This window comes from Setaria viridis, chromosome 6 (assembly GCF_005286985.2).
Source record: "Setaria viridis chromosome 6, Setaria_viridis_v4.0, whole genome shotgun sequence".
Lineage (NCBI taxonomy): Eukaryota > Viridiplantae > Streptophyta > Magnoliopsida > Poales > Poaceae > Setaria > Setaria viridis.
In genome coordinates, this window is record NC_048268.2 from 14,959,546 (window position 1) to 14,978,198 (window position 18,653).

Here is an 18,653-nt window from a genome sequence, read left to right on the forward strand (position 1 = left end):
AGCGGCCATATATATATATATATATATATAATACAATTAATTTACTAGAATGTTTATGAAGAATGCAATCAATGAGCTAGTAAACGATGTAGAATTTGTATTGTATTATAAACATAGAAATATTTTTGGTAACAAAAGATTGTGATTCGCATAGTTGACAGTTATAGATTCTTATAAATCTTAGTATTAATTAGATGATTTCCCTCGTTTTTTAGATACCATCATCAAAGTATGAAATATTAATAGCGGTTAATGTTTTGAGCTATAATTATCATATTTGGTACCTTGCTTATTGAGTAGTTAGCTATGGCGTGTTATTTCAATTTGACTACTAGTTACATTTGGGTCATTGAGTAGGTACCTAATCTTGTCGGCCCCTTTTTGGCACATACTCCATCAATGCCCAAGTTCAGTGAACATTGCTATAGAGTCCTGTTACTGTTGTCTGTCGATGATGAAGTTTCCGTCCAGTGTCCGCTTTTTCTTTAATTTGTTGCCAACATGCTGCATGCCCCTCTAGAGTTCGTGTTGCTTCATCCATATTTGCTTCCGTGTTTCACTATAGAGAATAACAACGTAATTTATTCAATATAATTTTTTTCATCTTGTTGAGGACTGCACGACATTATGAGCATTTCGTTGCCTCCTCTTTAATTTGAGAATAACTTTATACCCTTATTTCAGGCTGAAATGGACCATGCTAGTTCATGCTACGGCGACTGAGCTCCACCATAAGCCAACTCTTGGGCAGCCAGGCCTTGCTGACAGCTATCAAAATCAGAGTGATTCACTGATGGAGAATTCTGGAGACACCTCTGTTTGGTGTTTGCTTATCCGCAAGACAATAATGATAGAGTATCCGCGAAAAAAAAAAGACGGTTAGGATAGAGTACTCTTGGCCTTTGCTCATTGTCGTGCACCAGCATGGTGCATATTCATGTACGTTTTGGACTCATTCACATGTAGAGGTATTTCCGTAGCATGAAAGATCTCATATTTGATTAAAAAAATGCATTAACTGTCCCAACAAATTAGCCAATTTACACAAAGTGATTCTGATTAACAGAAGATTGAATTCCATGGGGGGAAACAGAATTTAAACGGAAAGAATGATAAACCAGATCCTTGCCAAATGCACCTATATCGGAGCAATTGTTATCTCTAATTTTTCATTGTCTCTCCATACAGGGAGAAGATTGTGTCAAGCTCAATGCTTTGCAAGTTTGCATGATGTGACCACCTGTGATCCGCAAAAGCTTGGTACACATAATCCTGTTTCTTTGGCGCTACTTTGATGATATGACCAAACTCAGGGTCGCACACAGCATACCGTCACCATGGAGCAGTGCTGCATTGTTCCCTCAACTACTTATTCTGTTGAGCAGCTGGCTTTGGATTTGTAGTCCACTAGGGGCTCCACATGTCTTAAGAAAGACTTAAGGCTGCAAACAAAAGATGGTTTGTGATAAGGCCAAGAGGGAGATCACTCAAGGCCATTTGCCTGCTCAAGCCCTACACATGCATCATATATCCACATCTCGTCTCATCATCCATAGTGGAATGATTGACCAGGCCTTCAAAAGCCAGAGAAACAAGAGAATGTGAGGAACTTGGGATGTCCAGAACCACAGGATCTTCTAGGAAAATGTTGGGCCTTTTTCCTGTTCTAAAAGAAAGCAGTGACTTCTTTTCTCACTCTTTCTCCTATCACCGAGACATTCCTATCAGGAACAGATGGGCATAACAAAATCAAATATCCAACAGCAATGGAGATTCGACACGGCATCAACAAGGTAAAGGTATCTAGATTGACAGGGCATGAAACGATACATATCCAGTACCAACAACCATGATGTCATATTGAAAGAAAAGAGCCGTTTTGCCATAGCAACCTGCAACATCAAAACAGCACCAATCTGAGACTTCAAGGGGTGACAAAGCATGTAATAGAGCCATTATCTCCAATCACCGAAAAGCATAAACCTGTCCCTCACGTAAAGAAAAGGACAAGACACACTCACAAAGAACAGATGATTTCAATTTGACAACCAGAACAAAAGGAGGAACCATTCACAAATAAAAATGACAACCAATAAATGGATCTAGTTTGGAAAGGAGGAACCATTCACAAATAAAAATGACAACCAATAAATGGATCTAGTTTGGAAAGTTACTGTCAGACCTCAGAAATACTGTTCAGTCTTTAGATGATGTGCAGAACAGGATGCTAGAATGCAACAAGCATCAACAACATGCAGGAAGTGACTCAAGGTACAAATCAATCAGTTTCACAATAGAGATAAGCATCTCTTTTCCATGTGTTTGGAAGATCCTGTATGCTATACCCCAAACTCAGCACATATATTCAGTTGCCGTTGCCTCAGAATTGCTATGCTTGAGCTGCTTCTAAGAAACAAGCAACGTCCAAATGTCCTATGAACTTTACAAATTGACTAAATCGCATACATAGGCAAAAATCAAGGAAAAAGGTTAGTCAGCTATGGATTTAGGCTACTTCTGATGGAGATAAGATCAGCAGGAACTTAAATAGCATTGTAGCAAATTATTTGGACATGGGAATGACAACAGAAGTGTCCAAACTCCGTCTGAGCTCTGCCTTCCAGTCCCAAACGGATGGCCAGTCCGAGGTGACCAATCGTGTCCTCGGCGTCTACCTCCGTTGCTTGGCAGGACCCCGTCCGCGCAGCTGGCTCTGTTGGCTTCCCTGGGCCGAGTACTGCTACAACACTTCCTACCAGTCCGCGCTCCAGACCACGCCGTTCAGGGTGGTCTATGGCCGCGATCCGCCGGCACTGGTGATGTATCAGCTGGGGCTGGCCTGGGTCGCCGTGCTGGACAAGCAGTTGTTGCAGCGGGACGAGTTCATGGCGGACATCCGCGAGCAGCTTCTCCAGGCGCAAGACTACATGAAGGCCGTGCACGACAAAGCCCACCGCGACTTGGAGTTTGACATGGGTGAATGGGCATGGCTGCGGCTTCACCAGCGCTCCGCGGCGGCCATCACAGACAAGACCAATGCCAAGCTAGCGCCACGCTACGGCCCGTTCCAGATCATCGAGAGGATTGGCCCTGTTGCCTATTGGCTTCGGCTTCCCCAGAAGGCCCGCATTCACGACATGTTCCATGTCTTCCTGAAAAAGCATCATGGCGACCCGCCAGCTGAGATCGTCACCCTTCCTTGCATGGCTCATGGCCGGACTGTACCCACTCCTGAGGCAGTGTCGCGCGCGCGGCCAACAGCAGACTCTTGGGACCTCCTGGTCTAGTGGGTCGGCTGTGGCCCTGCTGATGCTACTTGGAAGCCACTGACCCAGTTCAAGGAGAGGTACCCTGAGTTCCAGCTCGAGGACAAGCTTTTTTGTCAGGGTGGCGGAAGTGTTGTGGACACCTTCTTTGGGAGGAAGTTCCACCGCAAGAAGGCCCAGGCGTCAGCTAGCAATTAGGAGATTTGGTTTGTTTCAGATTTGGCTTAGATTCAGTTTGTTAGCTCCGGCTTAGGATTTGTTAGACCGGCTAGATATTATCAATAAGTTGTTAGGGAGCTTAGAGCTCTATGTGTACTAGGACCCCGGGTTCATCTGGGGGTCAAGCAGAAGATAAACCTCTAAGCTCAGAGCCTCCTAGGGAGGGCGAGCAGGTTGTTTATCCATCTGCTAATCGTGTGCTTAGCCAATAAACTAGCCATATCAGCAGCTAGCAAAGCTAGGGAAAATCTTGCCTTTAAAAAAAAGCTAGGGACAATATTTACTAATTCATTAAACAATTTTAGCACCATTTTATAAACTAAGCTAACAGCTTTTTTTTCCGAAAAACATATATATTCAATGATTGCACCTGAATCCTTGGATCACACAGGCCCAGTATGAGGTAAACATTTTTCAGTAACATGTCTAAGACATTTGTTTAGAAGAAAGTGTCATTGCCACCATCATCAAAGGTACATGTATAGTAAAAATGGAGTACATGAGCATTCTGACCACATAATTAAGTATGCACCTTTTTAGGAGAAAAGCAGGGATATGACCACATAGTAGTTTATGGTAGACCAATTTGATGTTGGATCACTAGCAATTGACAAATAATAAATAAAATAAAACTGCTGCAGTATTAAAACCAAGGTATACAGACACCTACTTGTACGTTGTGTCCATAAATTAATCTCTCAAATAACCATTAAACAATCACAAAGTTCAAATGGAGAGTACTAAATCTGATTTATGTATCTAGCATACTACACTTTATTGCTAATATGCTGTTACAAAGTTCAAATGGAGTATGTTTCACTTTCATGCATTTCCTTGTGATGCTGCTATTAAAGAGAAATTGCCTCCATGGTTTAACCCAACTCAATGCTTTCTATCTTCCAACACAAGTCAGAATTCCCATGCACCTATTCGTATCAGGAAATTGAAAGAATGTCCTTCTCAAATGTGGGATTAAAACATGGAAATGAATACCAAAGATGCTGTATATAGCATGTCCAATATAATATTTAGCTGTCTGGATTGTGAACTCAGTAATATTAACAGCAGTACATTAAAGCAAGGTCATTACTTGTAACAGTTGCGTTGCTGGTGAGAAACAACATAAGTGAAGAATTGCGCTAAAATATACTACATATCATGTTGAATACGGCAGAAAATTCCATTAAATAATTACTACAGCATGTCTTCTGAGTTGAGTTGAATCACATGCTTAAGATCAGGCACAAACAATTTCAGAATTCAGACCATTCACAAAGAATTTTATTGCTAATCTCTGGTTACACCAAAAAACAGTAAAATTGGTATTACTATCAGAATAACCAGGCAGGTACTACAAGATTTATCTTGAGATTCCCCTAGGTTAATTAAAGGACCCCAGAAAGTCACTGCAGAAAAAACCTTTGATGTATGGTCATATTTATGTTACTTTGACATCATCAATGGCAGGTCCTTGAGGTTTCCTAATCCTCCCATTAGAAACGCCCATATCATGAGGATGCTTTGTTCTGGTAATGAAGAGGCCTGTAAATTGCCACAAGAAATGATGTCACAGAAGTGCTAGAAGAAGAAAATTTGCTGAACATCCATATATTGTTACTAACCTAGATAATAATAATAATATACAGCTATCAGATTATGGTACTTTAGATTATGAACAGTAGTAGAAGGCACAAACCTTAACCTTTTTCAGACTAAAAGTGAAGCATGTAAAATAGCTGTCAGATAGTTACATATAAAATTAAACACATGTTCTTGCCATAGCCATAAAAAAAAGCATGTGGCTGCTATCCTCAACAGGTAATCCAATCTTAGCATTTTCTAAATAAACCGTGATTTCAGGTCATAGTTACTTAACAGTTTACAAGATCACTTCCTGTTTCAACATTCATAAGTGGAAAACAGTAAGTACTTTGTGAATAGCTATCAGCGTTGTTCTAAAGGAAGAACTGGTTCAGAAGACCACTTAAAGTTTAAAATGGTAAGTACTTTGTGGGTAAATGTCATAATTGTTCTAAAGGGAAACCAACTGGTACTTCTCATATTTATAGCTACAAAAGATTTCTTAAGCATTTACAGTACTGAAAAATTGCATGGTTAGTAAAAGACTATATACCTCATTTCTTTACTTCAAGGGTAGCAAGTCCAGTAATATCAGGATTCTTGAGCTGCTCAAGCTGCCTCTTCCCTCTCCTCAGCAAGTACTCTATGTATACAAAGTTCCTACGGTCAACATTCCTTGCGTTGTCACGGAACTCTGCCGAGACAACAGACTCGATCCTGCGCCGCTCTTCTGGGGCCTTTAGACGTGCTGTCCGAAGGAATCCCCTGTACAGTGCCAAGACCTGCTTCTGAATACCAGATATCTTTGGACGGGATGCCATCTCATCCTTGTGAAGCAATCATCAAAGCCTGATACAAATACAGATTGAGTTATTCCATATGCTCTCATGATGGAGAGACACTAGAAGAATTTTCAATGGGTCAAGCATCAAGCATTGCTCTTCTTCAGCTTCTCTAACATAAACCAGGGATGGAGACAGTTGGGGGCAGGCAGGGGCCATGGCCCCCCCATACTTGATGAAACTCCATGTATACATACATGTAACTCCATAGTTAACTTGTACTCCCTCTGTCCCAAATTACTATTCGTTTTGGCTTTTCTAAATACATAACTTTTACTACGTATCTAGACATAGTATATATCTATGTGCATATCAAAAGCTATGTACCTAGAAAAGCCAAAACGAATAGTAATTTGGGACGGAGGAAGTATAAACTAAAGATTATGCTTAAGATCTGTGCTAATGGCCCCCCAATTGTTTCATCCTAGCTCCATCCATGACATAAACCACCTGGAATGCATCAAAATTAACTACCACAGCAAACAAACCATAGCAACAGCAGCTTTTACCTACAACCAGGAGATACTTAACGGCCTAACGGAGCATGGAAATTACAAAAAATAAATAAATAAACTACAGCCCCACTGGCCCCCACCTTAATTATTGGGTACCAGGAACTAATGTCAGTCTTGGGGCATTGACAAAGAATGGCCTAATCAAACTACGGGTAGATGGATTGGATAGGGAGATCAGTACGCAGCAATGAATCAATAGCTAACTGAAGGGAGAATAAAGATTAGGATCTAACAGCAATAAGAGGTCCCTAAGAACAGTACGAACTCTTGGTACAATACATCACAGCAATCTAGGGATACTTACCAGGAAAAGGAAGAAATCAATCCACGACCGGGTGGATCGCCACTGGCCTGCAAGGTACCGGCGGATGAGCGGCGCTGAAGCAGCAGCTGCGGGCGTAGGCTCCGGCGGGTGGAGGACTGGAGGTACGGACCGACGGAGGGGGATTCGGCTGCGTCGCGTCGTGTTGTTGGTGGGACTTGGACTTGGGCAACGGGGAGGGTCCTTTGGTTTGGCTTCTACAAGACTACAAGTGCTTTTGTTTAAAAAAAAGTCAAAAGTCAATAAAAAAATATCCTATCTTTAAAGTCTACGAGAGAAATCAGCTTTGCCTAGTTCATTTTTCGCAGCAGGTTTTTCTTACTTTTTACAGCTGCCGAGATATTTTCTCATCGAAGCTACCCGCCTAGCAGGTTATGGTACCAATTCGTTTTCTTTTTTCCTCGATCCTTCCCGCCTCACTGCTCTCCTCTCGAGGCATGGCAAGGGTTTCGCCTCTCGCCGGTGGCGCCCTCAACCGAGCTCCAGCGGCACTCCTCTTCCATCTCCGGTGGGGCCCTCCTCCCTCCTTCTTCAGCGCGGCGCCTTGACGGGCATCCCTGCCGGACCGGCAGCAGACACCCGTAGATCCACCCCCAACTGTCTGGACTTGGGAATGGTAGGCTCTTGACTGGCATGCTTCTTCATAGTGCTTAGCCCATGAAAGTTGACACTTTGGGATACGGGAGTGACTTGACGCTACACAACTACCCTATTTCCCATGTAGAAATGCAAAAATAATCACACAAAGTGATTTGAAGTTCAACATTCTCTTCATAATTTTATTTTGTTCCAAAAATCCATTTCCTATTCAATTTCGATAAAAACACCTCAGTACCCATGCTTAAGCGATGGAAATTTTTTTGTTTTATAAATTGCAAACCGTCAATGTAGTCTTTACCAAAATTATATGTTCTAAGAGTACAGTCTTGATACTCCATCTGTCCATATACTTATATGATGTTTAAGATAGGCTGTTTGTCCTAAGTGTGTCATATATTTACATGACGGAGGTAGTACTTTTGAAGGTTCTGCGTATAGAACTGATGAGAGTTTAAATGTTACCAAAATGAATTTAGCTATTTGCAAAAAAGAATTCAATGCAACATGATGAATAAGTTGAACAAGGTTGACTCTGCTAGCTTGGCTTGCGGTGTGGTGATTCGCCACGAAAACAAGTTAGAGGGTGTTTGGTTACTTTTGCTTATTTTTAGCACGTGTCACATCGAATGTTTAGATACTAATTAGGAGTATTAAACGTAGACTATTTACAGAACCCATTACATAAGTGAGGGCTAAACAACGAGACGAATCTATTAAGCCTAATTAATCCATTATTAGCAAATATTTACTGTAGCAACACATTGTCAAATCATGGACTAATTAGGCTTAATAGATTCGTCTCACCATTTAGCCTCCACTTATGTAATAGATTTTGTAAATAGTCTATGTTTAATACTCCTAATTAGTATCTAAACATTTGATGTGACAGGTGCTTAAAAATAAGCAAGTGAACCAAACCAGGCCTTAATTCAGGTGTGCACCGAGGGTTTCACAACAGAATTGGCAGGGATGGGCATTGGCAACAAAATGAATCTTGTTTATACAATTTTACCATTGACACGTGTCCACGTCCAAGAAGAATTTTTTAATTCTTTTAATCCATTATATCATTAAGCATCCTAACATTCAGGCAGAAACTGAAGCGCAGGATGGAAATTTTGCTTTGGGTACGACACCCTCACACCCAAGTACCCAACCAAACAGGCTTCACATACATTTGTACTACATTTCCAATCTCGCTGTAAATTCAAGCACACCTAAACCGATCAGCAGCCACCAGCCAACATAGCCAGGTAGAACTTCTATACTGGGACCGAAGCCGAATCATCTTTATACTGAGGAGCAAATCAGATGCACTGTGTTTTGATCTCTGAATACACAGCAATGTTACAGACAGCACAAGTAGATTACAGTAAAATGTTCTAACGGTTACAACACTGTGCAGTGAATCAGCCTAAGCACCATAGAAACTTCTTTTAACAATGGCATTTCTCATCTAGCAGTAGAGCTATTTGCGCTGGATTACCGGGAGGTAGACACCCTCAGCTGCCAGCCAGAGGTTGTCTGGGCGCTTGTCGCCAACACCGCATACCTGCAAAAGCAGAAACAGATAATCCAGTTAGCTTTACATAATTCTGGTAGCAAAACAGAGCTCTCGATCACAAATGGATGAAAGAAAACATGAGAACAACTCAGATGAACCCACCTCTTGCTGCCCACCGGCAATTCGTGTGTACTTCCTGTCGTGGCTGTGCAGATAACCACCAGTATCAACATGTCGTAACCGAATTCTCTGGTCTTGCCGCCATGTTTTCCCGCTGCCCTCAATCTCGAGCCTAATAAATTATTTGGTAATAAGAGACATGAGTTCAGCTAGGTCAAGGAAAGATATGACAATAGCTTGCTGAACTACATTTCTAACAGAAGTGCTAACCTCCAGTAGTCTCCAGTATCAGATTCATTCTCTCCACCAAAGCAGCTGACCTGAGAGTACAGGTACATACATTTAACATTATGTCTTGAACACATAAAGAAGTAATCTCAGGTAGCAACACAATTTTACTCAGAAAAAAGGTTTAGTTGGCAAAAGTAGCCATGAATTCTGTGCATAAGTTCTCATAAGAGGCAACAAGAAGCAAGTACTACAATCATATTAATGGGAAAATTTCAAAATAGGGGGAAGATATCACAAAATTCCTTTAGTTCCCAAAAACACCTTTTTGCAAATTATTCTATTTCACAAGGGATGAAAGAACAACTCTGACAGTTTCTATAACATTAACATGCGAACTGTATTTCGCAGAAACCACCTTTTCTATAGAGCACAAAAGTACAAGAAAGTAATTAGTTGCTGACCTCCAGATTTCCTGTTATGGGGGAAGCATGCAGATGGCTGTGCAACCACTTTCGAGTTCTCATATGTTGAAGCCTTATTATAGTTCCATGTGCAATTGGATCACCTTGTTTCCCCGAAGAACCTGGTTGAGGTCTCACTATCTGCATAACAAGATGTGCCATAAAAGTTGTCAAGAAAAAGGCTTGGATCAGAACCTTTAACCATGAGTTACCTATGTTCAACCATGAAGCAACTGGAGAAAAGTAATAGTGTAAGGCAGATATCAGAAGCATGTCACTATATGTTCTATTGTCATTTCATATGCATATTTTCTTTAAGTTGCCATTAAGAGCAGACGAGGAAGGTGTCGATACTCTACTTTCAATACTATTATCCAAATGGGCGTTTTTCAAAATGCAGAACACAAGACACAATAATTTTCAACACAAAAGTCACAGTGAATAAAACAGTCCGCGCATAACTAAGCAAGATGTCCCACCCCAGCTAGCATCACAATCACAGATAAGATGTGGTGGCAGTGGCGGGCCCACTTAGATTCAATGGTATTCAATTGAATACCCATTATTTTTGCAAAAAAATTTCATATATATAGTGTATTTTAGGTATATGTATGAAAAAAACAAAAATACAAAAGCTAGCATACACATTTCACTCGAAAAGGCCGACCGGAGGCCAACTTCGCTCTCCCTCAACTGGCCCAACTGGCCCATCCGGCCTGCCCACGCCCCCAGTCCCCCACCGGCCACCGGCCCACCCCCACCGAAGCACATTCACGCGCACGGCTCCAGGAGTCCCTGCTCCAGGCGCGCAAACCCTAGGCCCTAGCGAGTAGCGGCGGCGGCGGCGGTGGCGGCGGCGGACCGGCGGTGGCGGCGCCCGGCGGTAGGCCGTGGCTGGCGCTGGCGGGCTAGCCGCTAGGAGGGCAGCGGCCGGCGGGCGGCCTGCGGCAGTGCGGCCGGCGCGCGATTGGCGCCGAGCGGCGAGCGGAGGCGCCGCCCGCGGGGCGCGGCTGCCGACGGGCCGGCGGCGGCGGGCGCGCAGGCGCTGCTCACTGCTGCGGCTGCTGGTGGGCGAAGGGGCGGGCTGGCGGCTGCGCCCGGCGGGCGGCGGCTACTGGACGGCAGCGCCGCCGCAGCGGGCGCCGGGCGGCCTGTGCGGCTGCGCCCTGCCGGCTGCCGCCCTGCGGCCCGCACGCGCGGTTGGGCGCCGCGACGGCCGACGACGGGCCGCCGGGCGCCGGCGGCCGGCGGCGGGCGCGCCAGCGCCACCAGCAGACTGTGCGCCAGTGCCAGTGATTGCCTATTTGCCTACTGTCTACGGAATACTGATTGCTAATTTGCTATTCCTGATTGTTTCTGAAAATCGAGGTGAGCATTTTCAATTGTTTGTCAAATTAGGATAGCACATCAACTTGCAAAATGTGGATGCTCATGAATTTAGTTCAATGTGAAATTGTGTAACTTTTAGGTTTGAGCCATGAAGAGGAAGGGTAGTGCCGCTACTGATTTGAGGATTTTCATGGCAAGAGCTGCTGCAAAGAAGAGACAACCTGAACCGGAGAATGTTAATCAATCTTGCAATGAAAGCCAAATGCAACTAGTGTTATTCCAAGGGCAGAGTGGTAGTGAAACAAGCACGGTACCACATGAACCAGTGAGATACAACCAGCCTCCAGAAAACGGTACAACAGAAGATGGTGAATCCATACCTGTGGAAGAAAATGATTCTAGTGATGAAGACAAGAATGATTATGGCATTGAGCATGATCCTAGATTGAGGGCTCCGATCTCAAGCTATGATGTCAATGACCAAGATTCAGTTAGAAGGGCATACATTGCATTGGGGCCATGTCAACCAAAGATGAAGAGGGATGCTTTTCCGCAACATGATTGTGGAGGTATGCGTCGCTTCCAACATAAGTGGTTTGCTGAATTTAAGTGGATTGAGTACAGTGTGGATAAAGATGCTGCATTTTGCTTTGTTTGCTATTTGTTCAAAGATAACTGCAAATTTCCTGGTGGAGATGCTTTTGTTGTTGAAGGGTTTAGAAATTGGAATATGAAAAAGAGAATTCATAGGCATGTTGGTGCTATCGATAGTGCTCATAGTGAAGCTGAAGAGAAATATAGATTGTTCACGAGACCTAAGGCATCAATCCATGAATCTGTTGCATCAAACACTGCACAATTCAAGGCTAAGTATCTAGCTCGCTTGACATGGTCACTTAAGTGCATAAGATTTCTGTTGCGTCAAGGGTTGGCTTTTAGGGGTCATGATGAAACAAAGGATTCACTCAACAAGGGGAATTTTCGGGAACTTTTAGCATGGCTAGCAGGAAACTTTGAAGAGGTTAATCTGGTGGTACTAGAGAATGCACCACAAAACTGTCAGATGATAGATCACAAGATCCAGAAACAACTCATTGATGCTTGTGCTCATGAAACAACTAAATTTATCATTGACGAACTTGGTAATGAGTGTTTTGCAATTCTTGCTGATGAGTCAAGTGATGCATACCTACTGGAACAATTGGCTCTTTGTTTGCGTTTTGTCAATAAAAAAGGAGAACCAGTTGAGCGGTTTCTAGGTCTTGTCCAAGTTGAAGATACTACATCATTGACTCTTAAAGAAGCAATTCAATCCTTGCTTATCAAATATCAATTGCCCCTATCCAAGGTACGTGGTCAAGGGTACGATGGAGCTAGTAATATGAAGGGTCATGTTAATGGTTTGAAGAAACTAATTATGGATGAGTCACCTTCTGCTTATTATGTTCATTGCTTCGCCCATCAACTTCAACTAACACTTGTAGCAGTTGCTAAGGAGAATACTGATTGTGATTGGTTCTTTGGGCAACTTGCTTATTTGTTGAATGTTCTAGGGATGTCTTGTAAAAAGATCCGCATGCTTCGCATTGCTCAAGCTGAATACATGATTGAAGCATTGAATTTGGGTGAAATTGAAACCGGGCAAAGATTGAATCAAGAGATGGGCTTAGCAAGGCCAGGTGATACACGATGGGGATCTCACTACAGAACTGTAATGCATGTTATGTTCTTGTATCCTTCAATCAAGAAAGTTCTCTTTAGGATTGGGAATGAAAGTAAAGGGGCTGAGGCTAATGGAGCTCAAACTATGCTCACAGTATTTAAGTCCTTTGAGTTTGTTTTCCTGCTACACTTGATGAATGAAATATTTGAATACACAAATGACTTGTGCAATGCTTTGCAAAAGAGGGAGCAAGATATCGTAAATGCAATGGATCTTCTGGAGTTCACAAAGGTAGAACTGGATGTTTTGAGACAAGATTCTGGATGGCAAGAATTTCTTACCAAGGTCACTTCTTTTTGTGAGAAGCACAATGTTAAAGTTGTTGACATGAATGGGAAGTATATTCCTATGCAAAGATCAAGGCAATTCTACAGAGGTGCCATTAATTATCACCGGTTTCATGCTGATATGTTTTTGGGTGTCATTGATAGACAAGTTCAGGAGCTCAATAATAGGTTTGATGAGGTAAACACAAATCTACTTAGATGCATGGCATCATTCAGTCCAGCAAATTCCTTTTCTGCTTTTAATGTTGAGAACTTGGTTAAGCTTGCTGGGTTCTATCCACATGACTTTGAATTTCAAGAAATACATCAGCTTCATTTTCAGTTGCACCACTATATCAATGATGTCAGAAATGATGAAAACTTCAAAAATTTGAGAAGTCTAGCAGAGTTGTCTATGATGCTAGTTAAACAAGGAAAGGTTTCTCGGTATGAAATTGTTTATAAACTTCTCAAATTGGTGCTTGTTCTCCCTGTTGCAACTGCTGGTGTTGAGAGGGTCTTTTCTATAATGAATTTGATAAAGAACAAGAGAAGAAGTAAGATGAGGCAGAAATATTTGAATGGTTGCTTGGTCACATTGATTGAAAGGGAATTCTTCATGCAAGCTAAGGATATGGACATCATCGCTCATTTTCAAAGCATGGCAGAACGGAAAGTTATCCTATAGCTTGTAAGTAGTAATCTTTGTTACTATTTTGCTGTTTTAGCCTCTATTTATTTCACATGTTGCCACTTTGATATGTTGATCATTAGTAGCTGGACAATTTCAATTTGTGATCAATTTTATTAATCAATGATGCTACCATTTAATTCTGTGTTATAAAACTATAATTTATTCTGTTAAATTTTTTTTCTTGCCATCTCCAATTTTGAATACCCATAGTCCAGATCCTGCGCCCGCCTCTGTGTGGTGGGTTGAAATCATCTCACAGTTGCCAGTAAACAGAGAATAGAATGACAGAATGGACTGATTTATTGCTCGTCAAACCATGGATCAACACCTCTCTTTTATATGGGAATTGCTTAACATGATGGCTAGCTGAATATACCAGGTTTTCAACTGTCCACTTCATGTTATAAGAGACTCCCTAAGAGATCTGACTTCTTATTTCTCTACTAAAGCAACCATGACCAATAATCAGACTCTGCCAAGTACTAAAACTGGTCTGGTTGTCAGACTGCTACAGCATTGCTTCTTTTCCTCTGATAGCAGTCTCCCACATGGCCCCACATGACAGTTAGGTTAAGTTGTCGCTTGGGCCTGGTTTGGTTCCGGTTGCTTATTTTTAGCACCCGTCACATCGAATATTTAGATACTAATTAGGAGTAGTAAACGTAGACTATTTACAAAACCCATTACATAAGTGAAGGCTAAACGGCGAGACGACTCTATTAAGCCTAATTAGTCCATGATTTGACAATGTGTTGCTACAGTAAACATTTGCTAATGATGGATTAATTAGGTTTAATAGATTCATCTCGCCGTTTAGCATCTACTTATGTAATGAGTTTTGTAAATAGTCTACGTTTAATACTCCTAATTAGTATCTAAACATTCGATGCGACACGTGCTAAAAATAAGCAAAGGGAACCAAACGCCCCCTTAGTTTTAAGCTCTGAAATACGAGTTTTCCTGTATGGGGTAAATCATTGAGCCTGAAATTCTAGCACCATCGCTACAGAATTCTGGCCACTGATTGGCTTAAAACTGGAACCATACTGGAAGTTAGACTGCATTTTCAGAAAGCTTGCTTGATGTTTTGGAAACTGTAATGGTTAATGTTTCTGTACAGGATCTCCTCAATCATTTTTTTAGTGCGATTTGCTGTTTTCTGAAACATACTCTGAGCTGGTTAGGCCTTCCTGGTGAGTGGTGACTCTTAGCCTAGAGCATACATTCTCTCCTTTATTTTGAAAACTAGTATTTTCTAGATATTTAAATTTACAAAGAAAATAATTGAGTAAACTTTGACCCTAGCATACATACCGTGCTGAAGATTGAAGCTAATGTCTATTTTTCAAATAAACTTTGAAAAAGGCAAAAACGTGTGACAGTTTGAGAGAATCCGGAGACTCGACAACTCAATCGAATCCCAAATGTTTCTTGGTCAAATAATATCACAAATGAATGTAAGAATGGTTTGGCAGATTCAAAGTGGCCTGCTTTCTTATGATAACTAAGTTGAGTAGCACGGGCATTGGAATGTATTTTTGAATGGATATTGATATGATATGTTAGAAACGTGACTTGTGCATAGGAAAAGTGCTTAAGAAAATAAATCAACTTACAGATGAACACACAATTAAATTACCATATGAGAAATTCATCATAAACACAAATTAAGATGACAAAGTAAATTTAGTGCAAGGGGATCAGCTGCTAGTGCTAAGCACATGATCAAATTGATCTAGTGAAACAAACTGGAGAGACACGTACCCAATAGCTATTGGCGTCGTCGACGTTGGGAAAGCTGGTGACCGACTGCTGGCCGCTGCCAGATCCATAGGGAACGTCGTGAGAATGTAGCCGAAACTTGGTCCTCTCATGCATCAACTTGATCACTGAACCGTAGGTAATCTGTCGACAAATAAATAGGAGAAGCAATCGTATCACTGCTCCAATCAACCAAGCACGGCAATGGTGAGAAAAATAATTAAGCACCAATCCCCCAAATCCGAAACGTGGAACACTAACCCAACAACCTAAACCCCACTCGAACACAAATAGAAAAACGCAGGACATGAACTGCGAAGGGCCTCGCACCTCAACGACCGTATCCGGGTCGGCGGCGTAGGACTGCGCCGGCGCGGCCTCGGGGAGGTCGAGGCCGAGATAGAGCAGGAGCGCGAGCGCGAACGACGCGGCGGCCATCGCCAGCAGCAGCGCGAGGAACCAGGTCTTCTGCCAGAAGGGCAAGGCCTCCTGCCCCCCCGGGCCCGCGTCCGCCTCGCCGCGGCGCCTGATCCGCTCGCGCGTGAGGGCGCCGGCGAGGCTGGCAGTCGCGGCCCCCGACGTATTCGGCTGGTTGTCGGCGGAGGCGGCGCGGCGGCGGGAGAGACCCTGGGGCGGCTGGGGCGTGGACGGCGCCACCGCGGCGGGGTCGTGGCCTCGAGGAGGCTTGGCTTCTGGAAGGTTCGCTTCGGGTCTCTCTGCTTTAACGCGCTCTGGGCTGCTCTGAGCTCGCGAGAGGGGGAAGTGGGGAAGGCGAATGCTCCGCGTTTGAAAGTGGGGACTGGGGAGGAAAACTCTGGCCAGTGGCCACGACGACGAGCGACGCGTGAAGCACAAAGCGCCAATGACATGTCGGGTTGTCGGGGTAGCGGGACCTACTGATCATTGTGATGGGCTTGGAGTAGCCGCGGCGGGGAGGAGTGTTTTTCGCGGCCACGTCTTGAGAGGGGGTGCCCGGCGAATGAGGAGGTGCCAGCGTGGCTGGCGTGCTGACCTGGCGCGACGTTACTGGTTGTGGACCCTGTGCCCTCGTGGCAACGGCTTTGACGGGTTTGAGTGGGTCTTCTGTGCTTGTCTACTCCGCCGGTCGTGCAAAACTGGTCCGACATGCTTGCATCTTTGACGAAAAAAATGCCATGTATCTCATTCTCATAGGCTAAGGAGGTGTTTGAAACATTTAATAGTGTTAAATCGGATATTCGATGCTAATTAAGAGAACTAAACCTGAGCTATTTATAAAACTAATTGCAGAACCCTGTGCTAATTAGCGAGACGAATCTATTAAGCCTAATTAATCCATCATTAACAAATGGTTACTGTAGCACCACATTGTCAAATTATGGACTAATTAGGCTTAATAGATTCGTCTCGCGAATTACACTTCATCTGTGCAATTAGTTTTATAATTAATCTATGTTTAATACTTCTAATTAGCATCTAAACTTCCGATGTGACGGGTGTTAAACTTTAATGGGCTGGAGCCAAACAGGTCCTAAGGCTTGGTTTGGTTCCTCTTGCTTATTTTTAGCACCCATCACATCGAATATTTAGATACTAATTAGGAGTATTAAACGTATACTATTTAAAAAAACCCATTACATAAGTGGAGGCTAAACAACAAGACGAACCTATTAAGCCTAATTAATCCATGATTTGACAATGTGTTGCTACAGTAAACATTTGCTAATGACGGATTAATTAGGCTTAATAGATTCGTCTCACCGTTTAGCCTCCACTTATGTAATGGGTTTTGTAAATAATTTACGTTTAATACTCCTAATTAGTATGTAAACATTTGATGTGACACGTGCTAAAAATAAGCAAAGGAACCAAACGCCCCCTAAGTGTTTGGATATTAGCGGCTAAACTTTAGCAGTGTCACATCGAATGTTTGGATGCTAATTAGGAGGACTAAACATGAGCTAATTACAAAACTAATTGCACAGATGGAATCTAATTCGCGAGACGAATCTATTAAGCCTAATTAATCCATCATTAGCAAATGGTTACTATAGCACCACATTGTCAAATCATGGACTAATTAGGCTTAATAGATTCGTCACGCGAATTAGAATCCATCTGTGCAATTAGTTTTGTAATTAGTCTATATTTAATACTCCTAATTAGTATCCAAACATCCGATATGATGGGTGCTAAACTTTAGCACCCTGGAGCCAAACAGGCCCTAAACTTTCAATTAAGGCCCTGTTTGGGAGGAAGGGGCTGGGCTAAACTTTTGCCCCCCCAAATAAAGTGCTAAACTTTAGCCCTTTGGGTGTTTGGGTGAGGGGAACTTTAGCACATGTGTTGACAAAAGACTCATTTACCTCTGCTTTCTCTCATCTCCTTTACCCCTCCTATACTCTTCCTTCTCAACTTCTTCGTGCTCCTCATCCCCAACTCCTCCGCCGCTCCTGCTGGCGAAGTGCGGCTCCCTGGCACCCGATGTACTTGTTGTGGCCGCTGCAACGCCGTCACCAAGCTCGCGGACGCTGACCCGGCCGCCGCCGCCGAGCTCCGCTTCCTCGGGTCACGCTCCAAGACCGAGCATGGGGAGTGAGGATCCGGACGGCCGCCCTAGATCCGTAGTCACGTTCGCCAGGAAGAACGACCTATCGGAGTATCTCATGTAGCAGCCGGTGTCGACGGCGCGTCCATCGGAGTTGGGCGGGCACCCATCGATGTTCCCCACCACCACCATGAGGCACTGCGCAGCCGCGTACACGCCGTTTGCAGAGCCGTGTGTTGCCCAGGAGGCGCGCGACAGTGGCATCGAAGTAGGCAACGCAGTCATGGCCCGCAACGTACGGGCGTCACTGCACCATGGCGAACACCGGGGCGGCGGCGCACGGCTCTGCGGGGGAGAGGTGAAGCCAGAAATCGTAGAGCTCCTCCTTGCGGAGGTGAAGCGGGCAGTGCCAGAAGAGGAGGAGCCGAGGCCCGTCCGTTGCGACGGCGGGCACGGCGGCGGGGCTGGCGGAGGCCGCGGGGGTGGGCGGAGGCAGTGAGGATTTTTTGCGGGAGGCGCGTGGAGGAGAGAGAGGAGGGGGCAAGGGAGGAAATTGGTCCGGGGGACCACTTTTAGCTCCCTTTTGTCCATTTTAGCACCCCTTGGAGGGGCTAATGGATTTGGGGGGGCTAAAGTTTAGCCCCCCTGTTTTAGCCCTCCTATTTGAAGGAAGGGGCTAAAATGTAGCTAAA

The 18,653-nt window shown here is 43.7% G+C and overlaps 3 protein-coding genes across 6 annotated transcripts; 1 reads left to right on the forward strand and 2 right to left on the reverse strand.

The window, feature by feature from the left end:
* Positions 1 to 977: 977 nt before the first annotated feature.
* LOC117860969 (uncharacterized) lies at positions 978 to 7,348 on the reverse strand. Of its 4 annotated transcripts, XR_011898436.1 has the most exons (6): positions 7,068 to 7,348; positions 6,728 to 6,959; positions 5,620 to 5,915; positions 4,905 to 5,027; positions 4,018 to 4,085; positions 978 to 1,892 (listed from the first exon to the last, which is right to left on the reverse strand). XR_011898436.1 is itself a non-coding variant. In XM_072294391.1 (4 exons), the coding sequence occupies exon 3, from the start codon at positions 5,885 to 5,887 to the stop codon at positions 5,621 to 5,623; it is 267 nt and encodes an 88-aa protein (XP_072150492.1). In that variant the 5' UTR covers positions 5,888 to 5,915; positions 6,728 to 6,950; positions 7,068 to 7,348; the 3' UTR covers positions 4,626 to 5,027; position 5,620. The 4 variants fall into 4 exon arrangements, 2 of the variants coding, with proteins under 2 accessions (XP_072150492.1, XP_072150491.1); XR_004641617.2 differs by lacking the exon at positions 4,018 to 4,085; XM_072294391.1 differs by lacking the exons at positions 978 to 1,892; positions 4,018 to 4,085 and having other exon boundaries at positions 4,626 to 5,027; positions 6,728 to 6,950.
* A 1,265-nt stretch (positions 7,349 to 8,613) lies between these two features.
* Positions 8,614 to 16,219, reverse strand: LOC117860968 (stromal cell-derived factor 2-like protein). The gene is made up of 6 exons (XM_034744415.2): positions 15,765 to 16,219; positions 15,438 to 15,578; positions 9,662 to 9,802; positions 9,240 to 9,289; positions 9,012 to 9,141; positions 8,614 to 8,897 (listed from the first exon to the last, which is right to left on the reverse strand). Exons 1-6 carry the CDS (start codon positions 15,870 to 15,872, stop codon positions 8,814 to 8,816), a joined length of 654 nt encoding a protein of 217 aa, XP_034600306.1. The 5' UTR covers positions 15,873 to 16,219; the 3' UTR covers positions 8,614 to 8,813.
* Positions 11,125 to 13,810, forward strand: LOC140223048 (uncharacterized). Its single transcript, XM_072294388.1, has one exon. The coding sequence runs from the start codon at positions 11,139 to 11,141 to the stop codon at positions 13,665 to 13,667; it is 2,529 nt and encodes an 842-aa protein (XP_072150489.1). The 5' UTR covers positions 11,125 to 11,138; the 3' UTR covers positions 13,668 to 13,810.
* Positions 16,220 to 18,653: the final 2,434 nt, after the last annotated feature.